Here is a 26,761-nt window from a genome sequence, read left to right on the forward strand (position 1 = left end):
CTACTCTTCATCGCATCCTCAGATGTGGGTGGCTCCGTCTGACAGGATGACAGGAGGCCCAATCTAAACAGAACCAGCAGATCTGCTCTGCTGCAATGGTAAACTCACCGACGCAGCAAAGCAGAACAAAGACTACCTACAGTAGCTGCAGTCTAAACAGGGGACCTGGTGTTTCCCCCCCCATAAATTAAAACATTTTACAGCAAAGAATCTTAACTAAATCTAATTCCATGGTGTAATCTGTAAAAAAAAATAAGTGTGGGAGATGTTATTGTTTTCCCCCCCATAAAAACAATCTAGTAACCATTGTGGTCCTATATACTTTAAAGCCTGTTAGAGCAGGCTGGTTATTGAGTTATTGCTTTCACTGTAATGTTTGCAGAATAATTATAAACCTTAGCCAAACAAGTTCAGAGCTTAGACATATTACCACAGCATTAACAAGAATACTGTAACAGATTACTGTTATGAACTTTTGGATTTGAGAGTTAATAAAAATGTGAAAATGACTTGACTAGAGCTTCAGGTTCTAACCTGTGAATGATGCAATGAATGACGGCCAGGTTAGGACCCCTGCTGAATAGTTAGTAGGCCACAACCGCTACACCAAAGCCATCAAATTGTGCGCTTAACATAACTGTCGCAGACAGCAGCTCCAGTACAATTCAACAAGTCAAAAGAAGAAGCTGCAGGACACACCTTTGTAGGGAATTCAGATGTCAGCAATCAGGCAAATATTTGACACGTAGTAGGAGTATTTCAAGGATGTTTCTGCGAGTCACCGGACTCTCTGAATCAAGTTCACTTCTCTTTTGTTTAGATAATTGTAGTTTTCACTCTGGAAACAGTGGTGGTTTCTGGCTTTATGAAAAGTAGAAACTGAACTGACCTGGGTCATCCTTCAACAATCATATCTGGATAAAATTCTTTCCCTAGCAGCGGCAGGGTCATATAGACCAGAGGGGGGAGGATCCTCCCATCCTCCCAGCTTAAATCTGTTGGAAACACTGAGAATAGTTGGAAAATAAGAGTCTACAAGTGAGTCAGGTGTGAGTCTGCAATGAGCTGATATTATTGCGTAATGCACAGCTGTGTGAAAAACTTGCTAGCACCGTTTGAAGTAATTGATAAGCAAAGAGGCATGCAATTTCAATGGACTGGACATTTTGAACTGATCCCAGATACTCCTGGCTATAGCCTACGCCCGAGGCTGGAATCGACTGTCATTGCCTATCAAGAAGTGTATTTTTAGAACGCTGATCTGTTCATTTAAAGCTCCTCCTCCTCCTCGAACTTATCAAGTTTCAAGTGTCACCACAGAAACATCAGTGGGAAATTCTCCTACCTCAAGCCTGACTAAGTAAAATCTGAGGAAAATGCAGAGCAACAGAAAATCCTGAATAAATGGAATAATTTATATATTTGGTGTCACATCGTGCCCTCTAAGCCCTTCAGTCTGGTTTATGATCACCAGGAGAGCCTGGATGAATGTATCACTGGGGCTGATTCAGACCCCCCACCTCTCCCCCAATACTCATGGAGCCTGGGTTGAATCAGCCCGTCTGTGTTTGTGTGTGTCAGTCATCTCACGGTGGAACAGTAAACTGGATGAATGAATACGCTGGTTCCATATTTCACTTTTTTATTTGGAGCTTTCACAGTGGCCATGTTGTTTTTGTGAGTGGTCAGAAACAATGAATTATTTCACGTTGCAATCTGAAGCTGGCAAAGCGTGGCTTAGTGGGTGACAGCCAAACGCACGTCTACCATGGGGGTCTGGTATAAAGGGAGACGAGGTGGGGAGAAGAGAAAAAGAAGAGAGCAGAGAATAAAAACAGAACTGAAGGGGGGAAAAGAGGGAAACGATGATGAGGTGAAAAAAGAGAGGAGAGAGGAGGTGTAGGAGACGAGGCAGCGAGCAAAGGAGTGAAGGAGAAAGAGGGAAAGGGGGAGCCAGGCTGTCGTGGAGCGCTGCCAGCCGTCTGTGTGGTCCATGCGTTCCAGCCCGGAGGAAGCTAGCCAGGCAAGGGAAGGGCACACACACACACGCGCACACACAAAATTCCCAAAGGCGATACATTTATTGAATGCAAACACACTTTATACACATTTGTACAATACTGTACAAAGTTTAAAGAGCACCAGCGCGCACACACACGCCACCCACCAAACGCACACACACACACAGAGTTTAGCTCATGTGTGGCTTTCAGACAGGCTCCTTCTGCACCTCTCTGCTCGCATTAACGTCTTTTGATTCAGAACAGGGGAGAACAAATCCATCTGAGATGTTTTTGTCGCATCTCGGGGCCAAACAAACCCAGACTCTGTCTCGTTATCTTTATATCTCCTTATGATTCACTTCTGCCTCCCTTTCTCGCTCTCCATTCTTCTGTTGTCTTCTTTGTCTCTCCCTCCCACTGGATTATTTTGTTCTTTAGACGCCTTGGCACGTCTTCAAGGGACTTCATAAGACATTCAAGTGACTGGCCGCCTCTAGAAAAGCCTGAAGTATTTCTTTTCTTTTTTCCCTCTGCCCTTTTCCCCACCTTCCTACTCTGTTCATCGTTCATTTCATTGCCTTTTTTTCCCTCCTGATGTTTGGATGACTTTTATTTGTTCAGCTACCATTGTAAAAGCTGTTTCAAGTGTGGCTGTAGCCGATAGGTGAATCTTCTGAAATCCTCTTTAATTACTTGGATGATGAACAAAAGAACACTGCTTCAGTTACTGCTTAAGGCAGTAACTGAAAGGGTACAATAATCCAGACACGTAGAGGGCTTCATTCCTGAACATAATTCAAGGATATTAAATGGTATCTGTCTGACATCATTTGAATTTAACGGTTTAATGCAAATGGCACTTTAGCACTTACTGTACAAGCCCCTGCAATGGCATTTGTAGGTGTGTAATATATAAATGTTTGGAGGCATTTTTTTGTATCATTATATCCAACAGTAGGCACTACATTTTGCGTATTAACCCAGCTGAGAGTGTGCCAGACAAGAACCAATCACAGAGAAGCTCACAACACAGCAATATTGACACAAGCTGCCCACAGGAATCACAATAAGGTGATAAAGAAAAGAAACCACTAAAAATGAAAGAGCAGCAAATCTGTGTCAGAGTGTGTCTGCGATCGCTTTATTTTCAGTTTTAATAAAGTGTCAGTTCATTTTATTACAAAATAGCAACTCTTTTGTTGGCTGTTATTTTCTCCGTGTTCTTTACTGTAAATTAAGTATCACTCATTCAGTTTAAACTCATTAATTTAATAAGCTCCACAACAAAATCTCACCAAGTAGTAACACTGCAAATTAAGTGACATGTTTTTGTTTCCCTATCAATCATGCACCACTCCTAATGCCAAAGTCCTGAGTCATCTTTTTCCAGCTAAACTGAAACGTACGAGGTTTTAATGAAGATTATCTTGTCCAAGAGAAATAATCAAATTATATATATTAGAGTAAGCAGCTTTTTATTCTGGATATTCCTAATCCAGATTTGTGAAAACAATGATGGAACTTTTGCCGTGAGGACTCCCCAGCTTTGGAATTCCTGGTTAGGAAAGCCAGCGTTGATTTTCCTGTTTTGGGGGTATATATATATATATATATATATATTTGTAAAAATGTTTTTTAAAATCATTTATTTCATAATATTATTGAAAATATGCACACACTCTTGTCTTCAGTTTTACTCTGCAAAGCACCAAGTAGCTGCAAGTTAAGTTATTATCATCAAGTACATAGAGAAGCATAACTCCATATGGAAGTATTGTGCATCTAAGTGTGTGTGAGAGTGTGTGTGTGTTGCACGAGTTTGGCTTGGCAGACAGACAGGTCTCCTGAACCACTAATATTGTCTGCAGGCTTGTAAGTACCATGGCTTCTTCACCAGACTTGTTAACACCCTGACCAAACCTGAACCAAAACACGACCCCGTCCCCATGCCCAGAACCCCCGAGACCATACGGCTTCAAACCCCATAGTGCAGAGACGGGCCTGACCGCTAACCTCCACTGCTGACACACAACATTCGCGCACACACACCAAGTTATGAGAAATAACCACCGTGTTACGCCACAGCAAGACACAGTATGTGTAATGCCACAATGGTTTTTGTCACCCTCTGTGCTTGTCTGTCATCAATTAACTATAATGAGAATAGTGGGTTTGGACAGAAAGGCTTGTATATTGCGTTAATACGGCTCGGCTATTATCACTCAGGAAGTTTGTCTCAGCTGGCCACAGCCACCGTCAGGAGCAGCTGAAAGGAGACAGAACCACCTATAAAAGCATATTGGTTTAAACAACCACTCCCTGTCTATTAGCTCAAAATGACATTTAATGAGACCTATTAGCTCTGCTCCAAATCAGCACTGTGGCTACACTAGACTAATGACACCAATAACACACATTCTGCAAACCATGTCATGTGGGGGCACACCAGCAGACACAGGCGCTGCGAGAAACGCACGTGAGCAAACGGATACGCACATCTGCATGTGAGAGCACACACGGGCGCATGTATACACACAGTCGATGAGTCGTCTGTGCGGTGGCAAACCACAGGTTAACCAAGAGCTGTCAAGCGATTAAGCACAATACGAGCCACAAAAACCAAGTTAGCCTCCCGCTAATGACACAGTGGCCAGAGGGACCTGACTAACCACTTACCATACACACACACACACACACACACACACACACACACACACACACACACACACACACACACACACACTGTAAACCTCTGAGGAAAATTATACCACAGATCTTTATACTTGGGCCTCGCTGATTTTCGTCACCGACCACGCAATTAATTAACTAAGGCTCGGGTCCACAGTTCAGAGATGTGTGCCTTACTGAGTCACAGGGGTGGTCCTACTGATATTAGACAAGGGAGCGCTGGGAAAATGACATCCCTCAGGAACACTCATATGGCTACCATAAGGAGCATCAAACAAGTTAACACAAAATCTACTTCCTGAATGAGACACCCACAACCAGGCAAGCAATTATACGGTTAGAAAAAAAGTTAACAGAAGCATAAAGAATATTTGGACATTTGAACTTTTATGTCAGGAACCGGCTGAAATCTTCTGCTATTGTCAACTTATTTTCCAGGAGGAAAACAAACAAACAAAAAATGCCCCACAGTGTTTTCAAAGAGGAGGGCCACAAAGGGCTAGTGTATGTCAACTTTAAGATAGCCTACTGTTCCATCTCTGAGTGCAACCCTCCCTGGTGGGGCCTGGCTATACCACAGGCCTCCTAATTATCCACTCGTTTAACACAAAATAGAGCCGTAATGGCCAACAAAGCCCCCCCATACCCCCTCCCAGCGTCTCAATGAAGCGTTCACAGATAGAATCACAGTTTTGGAGACAGTCACTGCTCTCAGCTCAGAGTCTCTGCGCTGAAAACCTGGAGGAGGGGGAGGCTCTGTGGAGAGGGCACATGTGTGTTTTGCCACCCTCCGACCTCGACTTAATGACCCCTGAGAGGGAGACGTGTTCTGGCTGTAGTTTCTGGGTAAATTACACCACCACTGTAATTCTGACCACTTAGCAGCAAAGGAAAGAAGTTCAGGGGTTATGCATGATGACATAGTCTTTATTGCTTAAATTACTGTCCTGAGACTGAAGTTGGAACATGCAAACTCTAGCTTTATGTTTTTTTACTCAGGCTAAATAGAAGAAAAAACAATGCCTGTGAGAGTGAAGTCTTGTGCCAGTGTACCCTCACCTGATCAGGTCTCTAGCTTAAAGACTCGCTTCTCGTGTGTTCAGGCTTCTGGACACAAATCTAAGACGGCAGCTCTGCTGAGGCCGCACCGAGCTTTTCTAAACAAATTCACTTCCGACTCCCATCTGCTCGCCACCAAATAACAGGACTTGTTTGAAAGTCATCTGGGGGGGTGGGACAGCAGATGCACAGGAAATGCTTTTGATCAAACAAGATGGCTCAAGAGCGAGAACGGATGGTGGAGAAAAGTGGGCGTGAGCGTGAGTACATGTGCGTTTGAGGACAAGCATATGCCTTTGTTTCAGGGCGCATGTTGATGAGCGCTGAATGTCGAGTGTGTGAGGCATTTTTTGGCACCACAGGCAGGTTTCCTACAACGAGAGACTGATGGTGGTACTAATCCTAGTGTCTCCTGGCTCCTCTGTGTCTCTGTGTGTCCTGGTGCCATATGTGACAGGACAGGCGGGGTGAGTTGTTTGCGATGTGATATTGTTCATTGAGACGCCATGAGATGAGAATATGCTTTTTTTTTTATGAATAGGGAGGAGGGTTGTGGAAACAGCTGCATGCCAGACCAGTTGGCACTGTTGGCTATAGTAAAGTTTTTTTTTCCCTCCTCAGTTGTTTTTATATGGCCCATTAAAATGAGCTGATGCTAGCACTCTGCTACCCCGCGTACCCTCTGAGGAATACGTTGCCTCACATTTTATTTCTCTTCTGTCTCTCAAAGTGTCACATGGGAGGCTAGACTGCTTTGTGAGAAGTCTTTAAGTGATTGCTAATTAACACAATTTAGAACCTTTTCCTGTAAACCTTTTCTTTTTTGTTAATTTCCTCGTTTTATTAGTGTCATCATTTAAGCCGGACGTTCGACTCTGTTTGCTGGCTGGACACATAGCTCAGTTAAAGGGCACTCCACTGAGTTTGCATATCAAGAATAGGTGAAGAACTATGTAAAAGTTGAGAAGTATTTTCCACAGTTAGCTCCCTGATATTATCATCATCACATATATGAGCTAGAATCTGATCCCACATAACACGATGGGATTCTACTTATTCTAATGAAAAAGTAGAATCCCATATTTGAAAGCTTGCAAATTGGCAAATTGAAAGAAGACTTAGGATGCTTCCTTGTGTGTGTGCACTTATTTTCATACTGTACTGCTTGTGCGTGCATTGGTACTCACTCCTGGGCTCACGAGGTCCGTCCACGGTGACCTTTATGGCTCGGTGGTAAGTGGCCACTTGTGGCGGGTTGGTGAATACTGTGATTGTCAGAGTGAAGCTCTTGCCTGTAGTGACATCAAGCAACATCAAATGACAATTGAGACAATGGCTAGTATTCATCTCTACAACATCCCCAAGTCACAAGTGTGGTTGTGATCACATAATAGCCAATACAAACTGGGGAAGAAACGACTTCGAGAGGATTAACAACAGACAACATTGGCTGTTTGAGAGGGTCTATTTAGGTCCTTTGGCAGAGTCTAAATGGAAGACTGACTGCAGGAGCCAGTATCGTGTTATCCAGAATTTCTAATGCTTTGTGAGTGGGCGAGAGGCATTTTAATAGTCACTTCCTTTCTCGATAATCCCCAGCAGTTGCTGCCTTGGGGTTGAGTGTTTGTCTGTGCAAGTGTATGCGTCCCTATGTGCATGGATGAGGAATGCTATGAATCAGAGTCCAACAGCCAAGTCAGCAGGAACAGTAATATCTGAGGTATGCAGACGCAATGAGTAACCATGGCTACACGTTGGAAACAGGAAGCGGGGGTAGCAACTCATCCGAGCCCCTGTCTATTCATCCATACACCTGTGTGTGCCATCCCCTCTTCCATTCTGAGCCCCAGCTAAGTGTAAACATGCTTTTCAAAGATCAGATAGCAGTCAGACAGAGGAGATGCAACAGGCGTCCCTCATACCCGTTTCAAGGTGCATGTGGGTGTTCCCGACCAAGAACCCCAGAGGGTTACTTCAACGATATCAGGTGTGGTATTTGGAAAGATTAGCTCTATGATTGCAATCAATTAATGACTTAAGTGGTTGTGAACAGTTTCAACATAAAAATTGACCACAATTCATGGATAAACTGTAGAAAATAGCAACTAAAAGGAATTTCTAAATAACTGGAACACATAAACTAATGCTAGCTAGGGTTAAGAGTTGAAATTATTAGCTGACAGTAAGGATAAACAAATGATATCACTAGCTCAACACAGTGGATACTAAGGATGCACCGGTACATCACCAAAATACTGGTACGGACCTTTGACTTTGTTGATATATTGTTACATATAAATAAAGTGACACATACTGATGATCTATGATACAGTGGGGCATCTTGTGCATTGTGTTCCTGCTTCACTGCTGTTAAAGCTGCTGTCATCTCTTAATTGTGATCCTGTTCGTGCTTCCTGTCAAGGTAAGGTTGTACGCTATGACGCTATTAATTTTAATGATGTTATCAGCGATATCTGAGACCTCTGAACTAGCCGTCCTGTGCATCTGTGCTATCATCATACAGAGGCACCACGTCAGCCCTGTAACCATCAATCCTTGTGCATCTTTGTTCTCTCTCTCTTATTCTCCCGTGCATGACTTTCAGCTATCTAACATCCTATCAGTTCACTTCGCTTGTACTTATCTGTCATTGCAGGGTATTCATTTCAGACACCTCGTAGTCTGATCTCCCCTGGCTCCTATGTCACTTCCTGTTACTAGATTCTTTGTTACAGCAAAGGGACGCACGCAAGGTCTCTGTGGCAACAGGTCAAACCCAAATGCCTCGTTGTCTCCTCTTAAAACTCTGTCACTCCTCGGCCCTCCTGACTGCTCTGCTTCCTCCCCTTTTTGACAGCTACAACAGAGAAGGAAACCGGGAGGAAAAGTTGCTGGTGGAGCTGCTGACAGCACTTATCACCATCAACTTACGACAGGCGACTTTTTTTCTGTGAGATTTGTACAAAAAATAAAATAGTTACAGAAAGCACGGCGAGTGCAAGAGCACATCAGGAGACCCAAACGTACATGATTTACCGACATGACAGTAAATGATGCAAATAGTCACTTTCGTGATGCCAAACATTTGAAGAATGCCATTGGACTTAATAGGCGCGCTTCTCTGCCTGACAGCGTGAAGATATGCGCAGAGAGTGATCAGCCGTAGAGCTGCAGCACCACCCAACATGTTTATGAGCCTGAACTGAGCTGGGTCATATCAGGTGAAAAGGAAGAAAAAAAAAAAGCCTGTGAGTTTGATAAGTATTTCTTGTTATCAGATTCTCGCTTTTTAATGTGGCTGACACTGGAGAGCTGCGCATTTCTATCTTTGCACAGTTTGTTTCTCAATCTAAAAATCACAAGTACGAAAAAGCAACTCGTCTGGATTAAAGGATAGAAAAACATATCGAGAAGTATCGTTTCAAGGGAAAGAAAGGGGGGAGCAACACGCTTCACCACTCGGGCTCTGCGAGATGGGTGGTGGGATTTGAGTCTGGAGTCAGAGAGATCATTATGTGGTTGCCACGTAGTGAATGTGGCCACTAATCCACACCACTGAACCTAATAGCTACTACTGTGTTGTAGTGAAAGGAGCACAGAGAAAGTTCCAGGCCTCACCTCTGCCGCTGCGGCCCACAAAACGGAGGTCATTGAAACGTGCTACTTGGTTCTTCATCACACCTGAGGCGTTCCGCAGCTCAGCGGAGTAGTTCTCATCGTTGCCCGCCATTACGGTGACAACGGTCCCATCAGGTATATCTCCCAGGGCTACCACCTGTTAGAAGCACAAAAGTTCTCCTTTCAAAATTTCAATCTGACGTAAGCTACATTATATTCCACTGCTCCTGTGGGGGGAAAGATTTTACTTTAAATATCAGAAGCTGTGGGAAAACAAAAACATTATCGTCTTCTCAGTTTTGACTATTCAAAGCTTGTCTAGACTCATCATTTTACATCCTGCCATCCTCCTACAAATTAGGTTGATAAATGGATTTAATTTTAATGCCTCGAAGCAGCCTGATATCATGATGAATGTCCTCAGTTGAATCATGTAAAATGCAGTCTTTCAAAACAAAAGCGCCAAGGCCTCGTGTTATCATTTAGATTCTTGGATGCAGATGAAAGAGGATAAGTAAGGCCACAGAAGTGGAATAATTACAGAGCTGTAGTTATAAGAACGGTTAAATAACACTTATATTTAAAAAGTGTCACATTTGATTTGGAGCCATGGCTGTAGCTACAAATTTCCACTTGAGAGTGTCTTTGATCTGCCGTTTAAATAATACCTGTCAAGTAATTAACAGAGGCTTTTCTTTGCAATATCATGCAAGCCAAAAACAAAGAGAAAAAAAGGAACAAAAATAGGCCAAATACACAAAAGCATTATTCTTTGGAGCATTAGAAATATATTTTTCTGATTCGGAGTATTAAAAGCTTGAGGAAAATGAAAATGTACAGACTAACTAAATGTAGACAACATGCTGTAATGTTTATTAAATAATTTTCACATTTGATGCAAATTGTCAAAAAGAGAAATATCCAATACAATGAAGTCTTTGTTGCTTATTTCACTGGATGGGAAGTTGCTTTAAAAGGCTTGTATATTGTATTAAACTAATTCACAACATTTTCTGATTCTCGGAAATAAATATTATAATGATTTATTTTAAACGCAAGATGAAAACAATATGCACATGTGGCTCCTTTCTTCCAGACGCTGACTCATTTTCCTACAATTAAAACCGTCAGACTAATGCCCTTAAACTTCAATAATATTATTTTTTTATGCATTTCCTGACTATAATTTATTTTTAATGTCACAGTAATAACTTCCGGATTCTGCATGTTTACATTAATAGCCATTAAGGCTTGGAAACTCAAAGAAAAAGCTTAAGAGATAAAGAGGTAAATAATCGAGTGAGAGAAGGTTTTTAAAAATCTGAACTTCTCGTCATCTAACGTTGTTAAAATGTCTTCAGAGAAAGATGACGCGTTTATTGTTGTTCAAAATCAGCTTTGGGCTTCATTTGGTAGTTTTTTTTCTAGCAGTGAGCCATGATAGCCATCAAAAGTCGCTTTATTCGTTCAGCAGCGCAGCGCTGAGTCGGGACTCACCTTAAAAGCGACGGGTAGAGTCTTGTTGCACCGCCAGTGGGAGGGCAGGACCGAGCAGAGAAAGTTGGGGCTGTCGGTCCTCACTAGCTCGGCCGGGTGGTCCGCGATGATCTCGGCCATACTGCGGTTTTCGTGGGGGCGCAGTCTTGGCACCGCCGCCGCTGCGTCCGGCTGCCCGGCTGGAGAGCTCACATCGTTCATCTTTCCTGGGACCGGCTGGAGGCTACTGGACGGCGGACTGAACCTCCGACTGGCGCTGGGATCTACGGGAATTCGCATCACAACAGCGTGGATTATCAGAAAAGGCACCAAAGGCTCTCCGGCTGCTCTCTTTCTTTCTCTCTCTCACACAGGGAGAAACTCAGGAGCGTGCGCCGCTGCTCGCTGAACCTCAGCGCGCCTGCCAATGGAAAATGGGACTCGAGTGAGCGCACACCGCGTTTCAAAACCCTCTCCACTACAAACTTTAGTGGTCGCCTTCAAACGACATAAAATAGACTTCTCCAGCAAGAAAAACAACCCTTAAAAAAGTTGATGATGCTTTAAATGACAAGTTCTTTTTTTTCTTTCTTTCTTTTTCAAACTCCTCGGTGGAAGAGTCCATGTGCCATAACGCTGGCGTAGTTGCTCATGTGCGGATATAAATAACATCAAATAAATGTCCGAGCTCGTAATAGGCTATACAATTACAAAAAAAGCACGTCTAAAATGGAACAGCAGACCCAGATGCTCAAAAAACGAAAAGTTTTTTGTCTGTCTCCCTTTAGTGAAAAGTCAAAGCGCAGCTCCAGGTGCGTCATTGAAGTCTTTGTGCCAAACTGAAAGGCTTTCTGAAAGTCCGCAGGCTATGTACACACAAAAAACCTTTCAAAGTCAAAGGGATAAGCTTTAACAATACTTTACAGGGTTATTTACAATCCCGCGACGCCTGCAAATTCAACATATTTTTCTGTTAAGTCTTCCGGCCGTGCCGCTGATTTTGTGTAGGGTTAAAAAAAAAAGGTTTAAAGACGTTTGAAGAGAAAAAAAACTATCGCCGGTGAGATGAAGGAGGCGGAAAAACGAATCCCGGTTTTGTAGCCGTAAATGCGGTTAGTGTTTGGAGGCCGGGGTTTCCCGTGCTCAGGCTTTTTGTGGTTTATATAGCTCGAGCGCCCAGCAATTATTGCGCTGATGCGACTCCAACACGTGGTGTCTGGAGTCAGATGCATTCCCTCCGCCATAATCTATCACGCCTATATAGACTGCCGGACAGATCTCCCTGTAAATGGCCATAACTTCATGAAAGACACGTGGAGCTGCGTTTCACGCCTGTCTCTTACCTACATTTCAAAGTTTGCTCACAGCCTATACCGTACGTACCGACATGTTACCGCTCCCCTGGACCATCAGCGCGCTCCTAACAGCGGAGGTGCTCATTTTCAGTCAGCAACGCGCACATCAGTCCATCAGACCGTGTAGTGTTACCGCCGTGTCCTGACCGTAAACGGCTCACAGACGCGTTCAGAGAGAGCCGAGCCGCGGCGAGAAGCGAGTTACACTCCATAAGGTATAGGAGTGAGTGAGTCACCGGAGAGCGGTGAGTCAGGTAGAGGCGCAGGGGTAGAGTTTCACTCGGTCACAGGGGAGAGCTGTTGTGCAGGTGTACAGGTATTCTACTTTACAGGGGCTTTAATTTATGTTTATCCATCCACGTGGCCGCCCTGTGAACCGACTGCGCGTTTGGGAAAGGCATTTATGGAAAATCCAACTTCAACAGTTTCTGTGCCTCATACAACTTGTTAAATCTATTACACGGTCGTTTTATTACACATAGACCGAAAATAAACGATCTATCTATATAAGCAGCACCAAAATGAGACTCCTTGCGTAATTACGCACAACTTAAAATGTATTTGCATATTTCAAAACGAGATCACATACCGAGTAGTCCATTTGACGCAGCTTTTATTTCCTACTTTGACACACTTATTGTACTTTACTACAACACTACATTATTTAACCCGTTTTCTTATTTAATTGCAGAATGTGTGAGACACAAAAACGCCGAACGGCTGTAAATTTAGCCAACAGTGTATCAAATTGTAAAAACCAGCTCAATGTCAGCCAACAGCAAAACACTGCTTACACATGTATGCATCCTTAAAGATAACCCGGTAATTTACAACAGAGGAACTCTCACAGGAGCCACTTTTCAGCTTTAGAAATGCTGAAACCTTCAGTTGATTTTTCGGCACTTGCGGTTTTTATTTTCGCAGCTGCTGTTTTTTGAAACTCAGAAAATGAATGAAAATAATTCTCAAGAATATTTAACACAACAAAAATAGTAGATCTGCAACTCATGACATAAAAATCATGCATTTTTTAAAAGCCTTATTTTTTAAAAAAAACAAAACAAAAAGTGCTACATCCTTACATCATAACAAAACAGAACAAATAAATTAAAATAAATAAAAATCACACTTTAACTTTTATGGCTGACATACTCTTTATGCCTGCTGCACTGAAAACAGTGAGAGGGCCTACTTAGCTTGTCCCTCTTGTGTCTACTGTAGAGGGCATCATTTACCCTCTGTGAGCCTCTATATCTCAGCCGGCACTCATCACCCACCCCACCCTCAGCCCTGATTACCCATCGGTCTCCCAATGAGACTTTTCTGGATGCCACATCACACATCAGCATGTGTACTGCCACTCTGTGTTCCATTTCCATTGCTCCCAAACAGGCTTTTATTGCAGTGAGTCTTTAAGACAAAGAGCTTTGATACTCCAGGCCTGTTTCAAAATAAATGGGACAAGTGGGAGGCACAGCTGTTGGGTTATTTGGATCCAGTCAGAGCCTTTGTAGCTTGTTTTTATGTTGTAAAGTTAGATGCAGTTTTATATACTTTGCTAAAGATTGCAGTGTTGTAAGAGAAATAATGTAATTCACCGTACACTACAGCCCGAGCGCTTGAAATAAGTCAAGTTCTTAAGTTTCACAAGCAAGTATGTGTGCACATATACATGTCTATTAAGTTGTGTGTGAGTGTGAGGATGTGGGAGGAATATATATATATAATGTCTGAAAGCACTGACACGCATCTGGCACCTCGTCATGTGGACGGAGGAGGGGGGGGCGAGTGATTGAGTTACGCTTCCCTTCTGTGTGCCCCAAACACCAGAAATATGGTTCACATTGTCCAACATTCTCAAAGATCATCTAACAATTCATGGATGGATAAATGTGAATAGTAGTAATTAAATCTGTAATAGTGATAAACATGGACTTGCAGGAACCATGGAGCCAGTTATCCCAACAGAGTTAAGTTTCAGCTCTGATAATATCGCTTTTTTATCGTTGAGTAAATGTAGAGTAATGTGGAAAACACCCTTAATGTTGTAGTGGAATCTAGTTTAGGAAATTTAAAGGAGGGGGGCCAATTTCATGCCATCAGCCAAATCAGCCTTATTACTTTAAATCCTGACTTAAATTTGAAGTGGAACTGTCAATGTGCACGTTCTATGAATAACAGACCCTTTAATGAGAACATTACACAAACTCACCAACTTTTCTAAGTCAAACTAATCATGCCTAAATTTAGATTTGCTGCACTCTGTTATTGTCCCATCAGAGGCAACGTAATTTTCCCGGCCCAACCCCAGGGCCCCAAACAGCCCCCCCCCCCTCCCTACCTAGCCGTGCTTTAAACTCTGACAAGCTCAGCTCATCAAAGAGTGTTTGTCCCATCTGACTCCGCTTTGCTTCTCCGCTGCACATCCAGCATCTGTCTTCCAGCTCCCTACAGGATACGGTCCACACTCATACAGCGCGAGGGCTTTTTACCGTCTGGCTCTCTGTCATTCAGAGGTATTGGGCAAAATCTGCACAAGTTCAAAACGTTTGATGTTCCAGAGATGTGACGGAAAGATGGCGTTAATGTGCCAGAATAATCCGTTCAATAAAAAAAGAACATACCATGCCTACCAAAATAACATTTTAGGAACCCGACAACTTTTGATTAAATGCGAATGCTGGAAGGTTTCGGGCAGAATTGGCCTTTTAAGGATACTCCGCTGATCCTCCTCAGCATAAACTGATTTCATATGATGTAGTAATGAATCTAGCATAAAGCCGTTTAGCTTTTCAGTGGTTCTGCTGCTTGCCTGGTGCACAGCTGGATCGTCTCTCTCAGCTCTGGTATTATTCATCTACTGTGTTACACTGGCTTGGAGTCACTGCACAGTAGGAGAAGTCACTAACAGTGAGGAACCACAGTATAGCACATCGAGCAGGATGTGCGTTTTATGATTTATGGTAATATTGTATTTCGGCAGCTCAGTTTCAATTATTTGTTTTCAATAAAAATCAAACTTAGCTGACATTCTCTTGACTAATTTTCCTGTCGAGATATCAAGCGAGTAATAAAAGTTTCTGTTCTCGTTCCCACTTGGAATGACAAAGAGTGTGTGAACCGCTAATATGTGCACACATCCACCGCCTATAATGTTGTCAGCAAACGAACTGCGCAAAAGCTTCTCCCGGCGCGTCTGTGACCTTCACATCTCCCTCGCTGTTTGACATTCAAAGGGACGCATTCAGACACGTACTTACGAGGCGCGCGTATCCTCGCTGTGAACAACACCTCATTAAGGAAGATGACAAGACACAGGGCTCAGTGTTTCAGCTAGAAATGTGTGTAAACTTTCCAGTTTAAGCAGGAAACAACCAACTATGAAAATACGCTCACTTTTAGCTTTCTTAGAAAAATAATTTGTAACATTACGGTCATATAGCCTCACTCTTTCGCTTCTTCATAAGCATATACTGTACTCTCATCCAAGAGGAAAAGCACAGCCACTTAAGACTCGGGATTAAGACTCCATTTCACAGTGCTGCATTTTTCAAGACACTTAATTATAGCCTTCTAGAGGAGCGCAGTGACGAGGCCCAGGCTTTTTCAGCTCTAACGGGATGTTTCCATGTTTGGCAGGCCACCAGCCAAATGGCCTGCCAGCAAGCCAATCAGAGAGCCCACCAGGCTCTGCAACAAAGCAGCCAGAGATCCAGCACACGATCCAATCGACCAAACCGACCCGGAGAACAGGCATGTAGCTGCAGAACCAACTAAACTAGTGGGCCGGTTAGTTAGCCAGCAGAGGAGGATGACGACGGACAGAAACTTTGTTCCTTGTGACCTCATCGACACAACCTCAGCGACTCACATCCCAGCGCTGATCCCAGATCATAGCTAAGCCCTTAATGACTGTTTGTGATCGAGGCCGTGACATCACTGTAAACTGTTAGGACGAGGACAGCACGTTCTGTGGTGTGTGAGTGTGTGTTTGTGCGTGTCTCTATGCAACTGCCTTCACAGAGAGCAAACCCAAAATACATTAAACTCTGAGAAAGCCGGACCGGCGACTGCGCCCTCGAAGTCTTACATATGTATACATGCGCTTCGCTGAGGGGTACAGAAAGTTGTCTGATATTTTTGCTCAGTTTTTGAAATGGCACGGAGCAGCGTGGAAAGAGATGGAGACACGGAGGGGGCGGCTGCTCGCTGCTTGTGGCAGGAGGGTAAAGAGGGAGGGAGGGTGGGAGGGGTATAAAGACAATTTCCTCTCTGCTCTTATTGCTCTGACTGTCTGCCGCCTACTGCCTTCACGGAGGTCCCTAATTGAGATCACTTGTACTTAAAAATAGGAACAAAAAAGGAACTTCTGTGGGCTGGAAGATGGAGAGGAGAAAATAAAGCAGCAATATGTGACGAAGGCTGCCATTAAAGAGTCCCAATGATAGATCTGAGTGGGGCGCAGAGCTGAGAACTCTTTCTGCGTCTGCCAGGGAACCTTCAGATGTTGACGTGTCACACACCACCTGCTGTCACTTCGCTTAAACCGTGCATGTGGAAGAGTGTATTTGTAGGTTTTCTGTATGTGCGTGTGTGTGGGTGGGTGTTTGGCTCTTTGATGGGGTAGGGTGACAGTGCCTGTGGCTGAAGCCAAAAACATGCCAAAAAGGGGTACTTCAGTTTTTCCACTTTTACATGCAAGTGTTTGTAGGCATTTCACAGTTTGTCTTTACATTGCTTGCAAAAGAACACTCTCAAAGCCATCAAGCATATCTGGGCAACCCCTCGCCATGCAGCTTGTGTATCATTAGCTATGCTATTATTAGTCTTTCACTTTAATTCAGCCGTTTCACCAATCAAACTCTAGCTGGAGCAGCTTTTCCCAGACTTGGTCCCAGAATGTCCTTAAAGCTGTGCTGGTTTCCCCTTTAAACCGTCTATCACTCAATCAGGTCTGATCCTGCTATTAATCAAACAATGAGCCCCTCTCCTTGGAGACCAGTTTGACAGATTGGCTTGAAGGCAACGCAGCGTATCCAGGAGTGGTACTGGACCACTGCTGGGAACAGGAACCCTGTAAAGAGCGTTTTTCTTGGACCGGGACCTTCTGTAGGTGCTAAAGACAATACAGACACTCGGGCTAGGCCAACATTCCACTTTACACTTTTCCCTTCCTCTGTGTATTTCACTGGTCTACTTCCCCTCTGCAAACTAGCCGGCTAGTATCAAAATATTTATAGTACATCTGCAAGACATGCTGTTCTCATGTATCCAGGCCGTTTAGCCCTGTGTTCATTATGCGAGGTAAAACTAATACCAGATTTACAGGGGGAGATTTCTCTCTGTTCTCCCCGTCCGTGTAGCACGATTGAGGATGATTTATGTGAGGTATGGACGCACAGGCGAGATAGATAGAGTGACTTCATGGCAAGAGGCAAACAGCCTGCAGCCCAGACTAGCACTCGCAGGGGGGGTATTGGCTATCACTTGCCCATTTCCACCCTTTCAGTTGAGTGTAGAGGAAGGTAAGGATGGAAAGGCAGTGGCTGGAAACAGGGGAGGAAAAGGAAGGAGACAGGAGGATGTATGCATGTATGTATATACACAGAGGTGGGGTGGAGGAATGTCCAAGGGAACTGGGTCCAAATTGAGGTACGGGGGTGTAGAAGAGGTCCAGATGGAGGGGGGAAAATTCTGTCATGGATGCTCAATTGCACACAGACATAAACATCTAGCCATAGATCGAGTAAGCCCACGCCTGGATATGTCCCATATACATTTCTTGTTTGGGAGCTTTAGAATTTGTATTAAATATACCGTTTATTTTGCTTGGCTGTCATGGATGGACTTTTAAAGCTCGTGTAGAAAAGCTTAGGACGAAGTTCTGGCATCAATTCGCTTCCTCCTTTTTGGGAGATAATCGACATCAAAACTGTCAGTCAAGTGAATATGTCCAGTGCCGAGACAATAGCCAATCAGATAAAGAGAAAATGAAAACAACAGTAATGGGCAGGCAGCGCGAGCAAGCCACTGCAGTCGGTGTGCGTCGAGAGTGTTTGGATCTCGCTTTTTTTTCCTGATCTCTTCCTGATCGCAGTCCAGCTCGGAGCAGCTCCAAAACACTGAGTCTGAACTCCACAACCTGGAGCAGTACACACCAGTTTAAATTCCAAACCATTCAGATGTCAAAATGGCCCCGGGACGCCTTGGCTTTTGACGTGTAGGATGAGATGTTGCTAAATGACTTAAAGAGTTAAGTTGAATCTGTCACGGCTGATGCAGCTCACTCAGAGATTGGCTTTTGCCTAAAACCTTAGCCTATAATTACACTGAGACTATTAGGCTACTGGTCAGAAATGAGTCACAGAGAGGTGGGGGTGCGGAGAAAAAGAGCCGGGTGGATGGAGTTCACTTTCATAGCTTCCAGCCTGAGATGTCCTTAGACAAAATCAATTCCAGTCATCTTCGGAAAAAAGGGTTCAGCGAAAGAAAGCATCATCAAAGCAAAGGGAAATTTACCAGAAGATAAACGACTATTGTCTGATTATTCGACCTGTGACCCTGTATTTTCCACATACACTCAGAAACGTTGCCTGTTATTCCAGGACGAGGACTTCTCTTCCCCAAGCTGAGACTCTGATGACGCCAGCCTTATAGCGCCTAACTCGAGTCCTAAACAGAGTCTCATCAACTGCTGGGTCCCACAGGGAGCATCAATCACATTGTGAAACACTGTCCTTCAAACACAATCTATTCTGCGGTGTTGCATTATGGCAAAGCTGAGAATGTGAACGTCACACACTTATAAAAAAAATCTCTCTCTGGCAACGGGGCTGCTGGGATGTGGTTTCGAACTGACAATTAAATTGTCCGCTCGGAATACGCTGTCACTCTGGAAACACGAGATTTACGGCGAATAATTTTGAGAGAACTGATCAGCTTAAATATTTGAACCGGATTTTATGGCACCATAGATCACCCTGATACACTCTTGCATCCTCAAGAGGCTTAAAACTGTCCCCAGTAGTTGCAGAACTCATTTACAGGCAATTAAAGAAGCTCCTCTCACTCAGATACGTTTTATGGAAGCCTATCACAAATGAAACCCTGTTTTTGCACTGCTCCTACTAAGAAGGCAAACGTATACATTCACATCGAATATCTACAAAACACAGGGCCTTATCATAAGGCTCCTCGAAGCATACTTCAGGTTACACAAACCAACTTGCAGAAGGAAAGAAAACCTTGGAATCATAAAAGTGATACACAGGGTTAGAAGCTGTAAACATTAAGCCTGTGTTTACATTGCAAGGGATTCTTTTTCATCAGTAATAGCCTCACACTGTGAGCCTGATGATTGGGTAATATTTATTATGAGCCCTTAGGGTGTGCTTCCCTTTCAGCCTCTCTTATGTCTATAAAACCTTTTACCCTTAGCTCAACTGTAGCACAGACAAGCTCCCATTAGAACCTGATTGTATATGGGCTTTAAAGTGTGCTTCTATAATGCCTTTAGTGTGCATAGGTCATGTGCACATGTGCTCATGTGCATGTGTGTGTACCTTATGCGTGCATGTGTGTAGCAGTAAACGGGCTGGCTCGGAGACTCTGGTTAACCAGACTATAATTTGGAGGCCCAGTGAAGACTCCCAGCAGCCTCTCACTGTTTGTTTACCAGAGAGACCAACTCTACTGTTTCTGCTGCATCTGCAGGGTCCTGCAGGAAAAGGGCGTATCTGTCTGGTGGTGTGTGCATAAAAAAAGTGTGGAGGTGTAATTCTGTGCGTAATGAAGAATTCATGTGAAAGTGACAAGAATAGGTCCGTGAACAGGTCGTGTGTGAGCGTTATAAATGCTATGTGAATGATCAGTTTCCTCAAAATTCCCACTGTGCTTATTTTTCAAAGAACCAGGGCCCCGACTAAGCTGAAGAACTTTCAACAACCCTCCCTGTCCTTTCTTCCTCGTGCATCTTAAAGCTACAGTAAATCAATGCAAGAATATACATTCACTACTCCTTCTATTCTGAAATGGCAGCTTTGTCATAAATAAGAAAACAAAAAAAGAGCCAAACTTTGCTAAAAAAGCACCCTTGCATTAAAAAGGGTTTGTCAGCAAAAAATGACTGCTATTTTTGTTTGTGCTGAGGGTAATTCTCCTGAGACTAAACTGCTCGCTTTGTGTCCCATTTGGGCTTTTTTCACCCCCACCAACCCTCCTCCAAAACAGGAATAAAAAGAAAACAATGCAATTCAAAAGACCAGAGCTCCCAGCCTGTCATTTAGCTGTAACTTTGAATTGTCTTTGCTCCCTGTGTGAGCTGTTTTCTTTCACACGCATGCACACACACACACACACGCTGAGTTGTTGCAGCATCCTAAAATTTCATCATGAGAGAGGAAGAAACACCGAGGAGAGCAACTTTCAAAATATCACTCTAATAAAATATTCCAGTTCCTCTGGGATCCTCCTTTGCTCGTTCAGCATCAGGAGAAGTGAAGTGGAAAAGGCCTGTTATTGGTCTGTTTCCTTTGGGGAAAGACACCAAACGGGCTGAACAGAGCAACAGCTGAAGGAAAACTTTTAACTGCGACAACAAAATGAACTACAGACGACTGTAAGGGAGCAGCTGTCTGGGTGAGTGACAGGATTCGAGCCTGCTCCGGTGAGGATCAGACACCATGTATGTATATAGACTTTGATCAGACGCCGCTGCTTGTCGGAGCGCCGTGATCGGATTGAATGTGTGTAAACTGGAACAGCTCAGGGATCAACGTAAACACAGCAGCTATGTTCTCAAAAAGATGTCACAGGAAAGTCCTTTGAAACAACCTGAAATGTAACGTAGGGGATTTCTGCACTGCTGTTCCAGCAGAAATTGTTCGAAACTTTCCCACCTTTGCTTTTTTTCCACAAGCAAGAGTCACGCAGACTTTAGAAAGTCTGAGAAACTATAAGACAGAAAACCTGAGTAGTTCCACTTTATCATTTTTAGCATTTATGAGACAAAGATTAAAATGTAATAAGTGATCATACACTTATGATATATGATTATGAGATCTTGCACTTAGTAATAAATATCATTAGACAGAGACTTGGATCTGAGACTTAATTTATTTCTCTTATCTCTTACTTCTAAATACAACTTACAAACTCTGTGAATTGCTGAATGCCCAGCTGAAATGTAGTAATTATACATGATTTTGGTTTGGACCTTTAAATCATTTAATTATTTATAAATCAAATATATACACACCGCGTACTTCTACACAGGTCATCGCTGTTCCAAGGGGAAAACTGGTAATTGTGGAAAAAAAAAAGTAACTTTTTGTCACTTGTAACCAGAACAAAAATTAAACAATTTGCAATCTCGATCTCATGCACAAAACAAGCGACGCCAGTGAGTTTCTAGCAACAGCCACCTGGTAACATCGATTTCGAACGCCACGCTCGCTGCTCCTTGTGCAAGTTCGTATACTGATGTAACTAAACGCTGTGGAAACTCTTTGAAAACTGGTTCGTTTAACGGAGGTGGAACCCGTGGGTTTTAACTTGGTAATCAGCATATATTAGCAGAATGCGGAAAAAAAATATTGGCAAAATTCAGTATTGTAACGTCTTAATCAGGCATTAAACTGACTTTAAATGTAAATGTATTTATAAAAACTTTAATCCAATTGGAGCTTTTTGGTTTAAAAGCAGGTGTATATATATTTTGGCTTCATTTGTTCTAGTCAGTTGAGGACACTCTCGCGAGCGCCCTCTAACTACGGTCAGTTTCTGCATAATGGCGCTGACGCTCCATGAGTACTGAAAGCAGTCGGTTGCGATGCGGCGACCAAAGAATCGAACGTGAAGCGACTTTGGGCGAAAACCCCCCCACAGGTGCTGGAAGGTGGGCAGGACCCAAGCTAAACTTTTCTCAACTTCCAGGTGACTACCAGTAAAAGTGAAGAATACCATTGAATAACATATACATATACATTAAACGGTCACCTAGGCAACTGCCGCCTGCAATGTCCACGAGCGACCAGTCATCAGTTTCAAAGCGATGTGTGACGAGCAAATAGCTTCCAACGTGCACGCAGATTAACAGGAAGTGAACAGGTACTTCATAGGTTGCCTTAGGCGTAAGTATATTATCTATACTACACTCCTAATAAATCCTAGCAGTGGGGGTGGGGGAGCTGAGGAGTATTTTTTTTCCTCTCTTTCTCTCTGGAGGCCACTTTACAAATGAGAGCTACCTTTTTCTAGCTTCCCTCGTCTCCCCCCGGGGACTTGTCAATATCAGCTACACACACTACTCGAAGTTCAAAGGCTTGCAGCCCACTGCACACACCTACACACACTCTCCGGGCCTCCTTTTGTGTCTCGGGGGGATATTTAATTTCAGTGTCTCTGCACACATCTGAATAAGTCTCCATGCCAGCTTGTGTGTGCCACAGGTGGTACGGTGCTGGTGACTCTGATTACTGTGGTGACCAAAGCATCGCCGCCCATCACGTTTGTCATCAACCTTTTCCTGAAAGCGTGGGTGGGAGGGGAAGGATAAAGGGACGACTTAAGGAGAAGCAGAAGGAGGAAGGGATGAAGGGAGGCGAGGAAGGTAAATGAGGGTAAATAGCCGCCCCCACAGTGCCATATGGGAGGTGGTTTGTACGAGTCAATTTTGTACTTGCCTCTTGAGTGCAAACTGATCCTTCCTTTTGTATCATATCCCAGTCTCACTTACTCTTTTTCTTCCTCCGAATGTCTTCTTCTTTCTCTCTAATTTTCTCACTTTTTACTCCCTTCTGAAACGTGAAAGAGTAAACATTTGACCCTTCTCTTCCACGCACAGGCACCGAGAGTTGTCAGGCCACCTTAAAAGCCTCGCGTGGGCGTCGCTGAGTGGGTGGGCTCTCTGATTTTCAGGTGTATTTGATCTGTTGTATTCACACCTCAGCACTGGCAGAGGGGGCCCACTGTGTGGGCAGGTAATTTGAGCAAATTAGGAGATGGGGCCTGTGCACTATTAATGACACCCTTATACCCTCCAATGCACGTCCGTCTATTGTTCCCTCCTCTGCACACCTTTCTTTTCTTCCGCTCCAAGTCCCCCGGTCCCATCTGCGCCTCCAGCTCAACGCCCACCCTCAGTCCCTCTAAAGTCCCACTGTGTGGAATGCACACACACGGTGCACATGGGGGCGGCAGAAGGGGGGGATTGGTTCCAGGTGCCAGTTTGAGCGAGAGCATTAATCAAGCAGACAGATCCTCCTGTCACACACACACCTTTAATGTGCACGCACAATAGAAACTACAAAACCCACCTGCCATTATTCAGCGACTTTGCTACATGCCAAACGTCTGTTTAAGTTACCAAATTTGTCCCTAAATGTTTTTTATAAGAGTGCTATGCGATAAAAGGAAAATACTTGAGAGAAAGTCAGCGCTGATACTGATGTCTGGACACGTTGTAACAAGGTGCTCCACTGATGTCAGCTCAGCCCTCTTTGATGCTCCTTTGCTCATCTTCTTCACCTTCTCCTCAAAAACTGAGCACAATCCCGACTGTCTGTGTTGACACTCCTACGCGTTAGAGGTTACACCAACTAAATAATCAGAATTGCTTCAGTGCATTAGTGCTGGAAAGTAAGGTTTTATATTTAGGAGTCTGGCCTGAGTCGGAGGGGATACCGCATTCCTTTAAGATTAAACTAACAAGCCAAAAAACCTGCCCTTTTCTCCGGCACGGGGAAGAACAGGTAAGGCCTTGTGTAGATGCTGTGGCCACGCTCTCACTCACATCGTTACACGCTGAACCCAAACATCCAGGAGGCTCAACACTCCATATTTCCCCGTTATAGAAACACGGGAGTGTGGAAGCAAGGCCGCCTCGGCCTATTTGAAAGGGGGGCAACGGGGGAAACGCTGCTATTCAAGCCTTTCCTGTGGTTTGCCATATCAGCTCCGCTTTAAGTCATCTTCTGACTTAAACAACTAAAATAAAACATAAATGCCAAGAAGAAAAAAAATGGAGGATGTGAAAAGAAATAGCAGACTGCTTTATAATACTGGTGTTATGTTTCATTAGGGTGAAGCCGTTCCAAGATAGACCAAATTTTCAAAGTGTTAGGTAGTTACTTCCTCTCTGAGGGCTTATATCGGATAACGGTAATTCACCCAGCTTGATGCTATTGAAATGGATGAGTGGCTGCAGGATCTTGTTAAGTGTGAAAATAGCACAGCGACGCTTTAAAAGCTTCACTGGTTAACGCAATGGCATTAAGCTACCCAGTAATTATGGTGCATTTAAAAATCATAGCTATGTGCAGAATGAGTTTGCAACGCTATCCAAAAATACGCACCAATTTGGCTCTCATCTCGCCAAAACACCAACGGGATATTGAACATTTGCACTGATTTATAGCAAGCGAGGCGTTAGCACTTTTTTTAAGCAAGCGTTCAAATGTTTATTGGCCCTTTAAGGAGATTGTTTTTGAGTCTAATGTCAATGCTTTGAATAGGCAGAACCCTACGATAAGCACTCAGCTGGCAGGTTACCTTATCATAATAGTGTAATTAGCCCCAGAGCGACTGAATATTAGGACAGAACAAGAGATAATATACAGTGCACTGTGAGTATTTACACTGAGTTCTACATTTGTTGTTGCAGTCTGCATATTACAGAGATGAGAGTAATCTCCCTCATTTCACTGCTTTATTTTGAAAGTAGTGAAGCAGACATTGTACCACATCGAGACCACAAAGCACAGCGATTCACAGCAAAGACACCGCATTTATAATTTCAGAAAGCAGCAGAGGCTTTCTCAACGTTCGTTCCCCTTTAGTAAAGTATATCAACCCTTTATTATTTTTTAAAATGACAGAAAACTCTCCACAACTTTCACATCACACTCGATTTTCAGACCGTAAAAATCACAGCTTACGTTATTCCCACGACGCTTTCATTTAGACTTTAATAACAGCCTAAAGTCTATTTTTGGGCACAATCAGCCTCACATTCACAGTACATTTGAGAGAATTACACACCAATTAATCTATCTTTGATTAAACCCCGATCACATTAACACTCCCTGATTACCCCGAGGAATCATGTAGGCTAATGTAAACCATCAGCACTAATAAGTTCTAATAGCTGGCGCAGCTCGCAAACACAAACAGCGCTATTTTACTCCATCAATATGACCCTGCTGGGATTAAATAGCATGTTTGCCTCAGAGGTACAATTAAGCGATGCTAAATAGAGTTCCTTTGAGCCTGGAGTTAAGGGAAGAGTCTCCGCTGCACAGTAGCAGCCAGTGAAGCCCTCACATCGTCCTCCCCCCACTCCCCCGACCCATCCCCCGGCATTTTCAAATTACCTATTGATGAGTGGGCTTCACATCTCTCCACGGGTGGATGAGGGGGTGGGAGGGGTGAGGCGAACGGGTGGGAGGTGGTGGTGGTGGTGCGGTGGGATGTCTGGTTCACTTTTAAGACGTCTCCAAGAAGCAGGCCTGTGGTTAGATCTAAGGCAACACTTATGCAACAGAAGCTCCCTTTCTCAAATACATATATACGGTTTCCCTGCAAATTATCCGAGATTTTCTTCGGGGGGGAAAGTTTTCCGCCTGGAGTTTTCAGATATTTACCCACATCGTCCCCGCTTTCTTTCTTTTGATGTTGTTGATTCGGGTCCGTCTGTGTGTAAGCACTCCTTTTCCCCCCCCCCCTCTCGACTGCGACTGCACGGCTTTGCCGAACGATAATTGCTCCCATGACTTAATTGTCTATATGTAATTAAGTTTGTAATAGAGAAAAGAGGCACTTAAATGTTCCCCGGAGAGGCACGGTGGCTGAGTGGGTGCCACACATGTTGAAGATTATTCTGCCCTCTCCATCTGATCTGCCAGTATGAGGAGTTATAAAAAAAATGTATTCAAAGCAATTAAATTAAAATTGCCTCATGTAAATGCCAAGACAAATTTTAATGAGCCCCCTCTACTTTAATTTGGAATATTTGCCCGTTCCCTCAAGTCAGCTCAATTTATCGCTGCACGGGAATGTAGGCTCGACTCTAAATTAAAAATGTCCTTAATGAACACAAATATACAGACGGATGGAGTAATGTGGCTTTCTAACTACAAAAACAGTATTTTGTGCTCTCGGCAAACCGGCTGACGCTGGGCAAAATGATCCAGGAGAAACACGGGAGCGGGGGGACTTGAAGAAAATATGTAAAATCAACAAAAGTCAACGCTCCAGCTCTCTTTATATCCACTTCATGCATTTTAAGTTCACAGGAACTGATAAGGATGCTTACAGATGTAAATATTTATGCCACAAAATCCACGTTTTACGTTCTTATGCAAGTCAAATGAGTTCAACGTTACTTTTTCCCCTTCCTTTTTTTGTTTGGCTAAAGCAAAAAAATATCCAGGGTGCCATTCCTAATTTTTTGCCAGTTCAGATGCAGCACAGTACACTACATTTATTTATTCAGAATTATAAATACAACAGAAAGAACTGGTGGTCTTGCAAAATCACACCGTGCCGTCAGGGGGGCTTTTTGTG

General features: G+C 43.6%; 1 protein-coding gene across 6 annotated transcripts in view; it reads right to left on the minus strand.

The window, feature by feature from the left end:
- The window catches only part of runx2b (RUNX family transcription factor 2b), a 95,529-nt gene that overhangs the window by 11,173 nt on the left and 57,595 nt on the right, over positions 1-26,761 (minus strand). For 5 of the 6 annotated variants that reach the window (XM_080289421.1, XM_080289422.1, XM_026194196.2 and 2 more), the window contains 3 exons: positions 10,866-11,128; positions 9,369-9,525; positions 6,938-7,042 (listed from right to left, as the gene is read on the minus strand). In XM_080289421.1, the coding sequence (XP_080145547.1) occupies positions 6,938-7,042; positions 9,369-9,525; positions 10,866-11,066 (463 nt within the window). In that variant the 5' untranslated portion in view covers positions 11,067-11,128. Of the gene's footprint in view, positions 1-6,937; positions 7,043-9,368; positions 9,526-10,865; positions 11,129-12,227; positions 12,430-26,761 lie in introns of those variants that run through there. The other variant, XM_026194197.2, reaches the window with a different exon arrangement.

This window comes from Astatotilapia calliptera, chromosome 15, assembly GCF_964374335.1.
Source record: "Astatotilapia calliptera chromosome 15, fAstCal68.1, whole genome shotgun sequence".
Lineage (NCBI taxonomy): Eukaryota > Metazoa > Chordata > Actinopteri > Cichliformes > Cichlidae > Astatotilapia > Astatotilapia calliptera.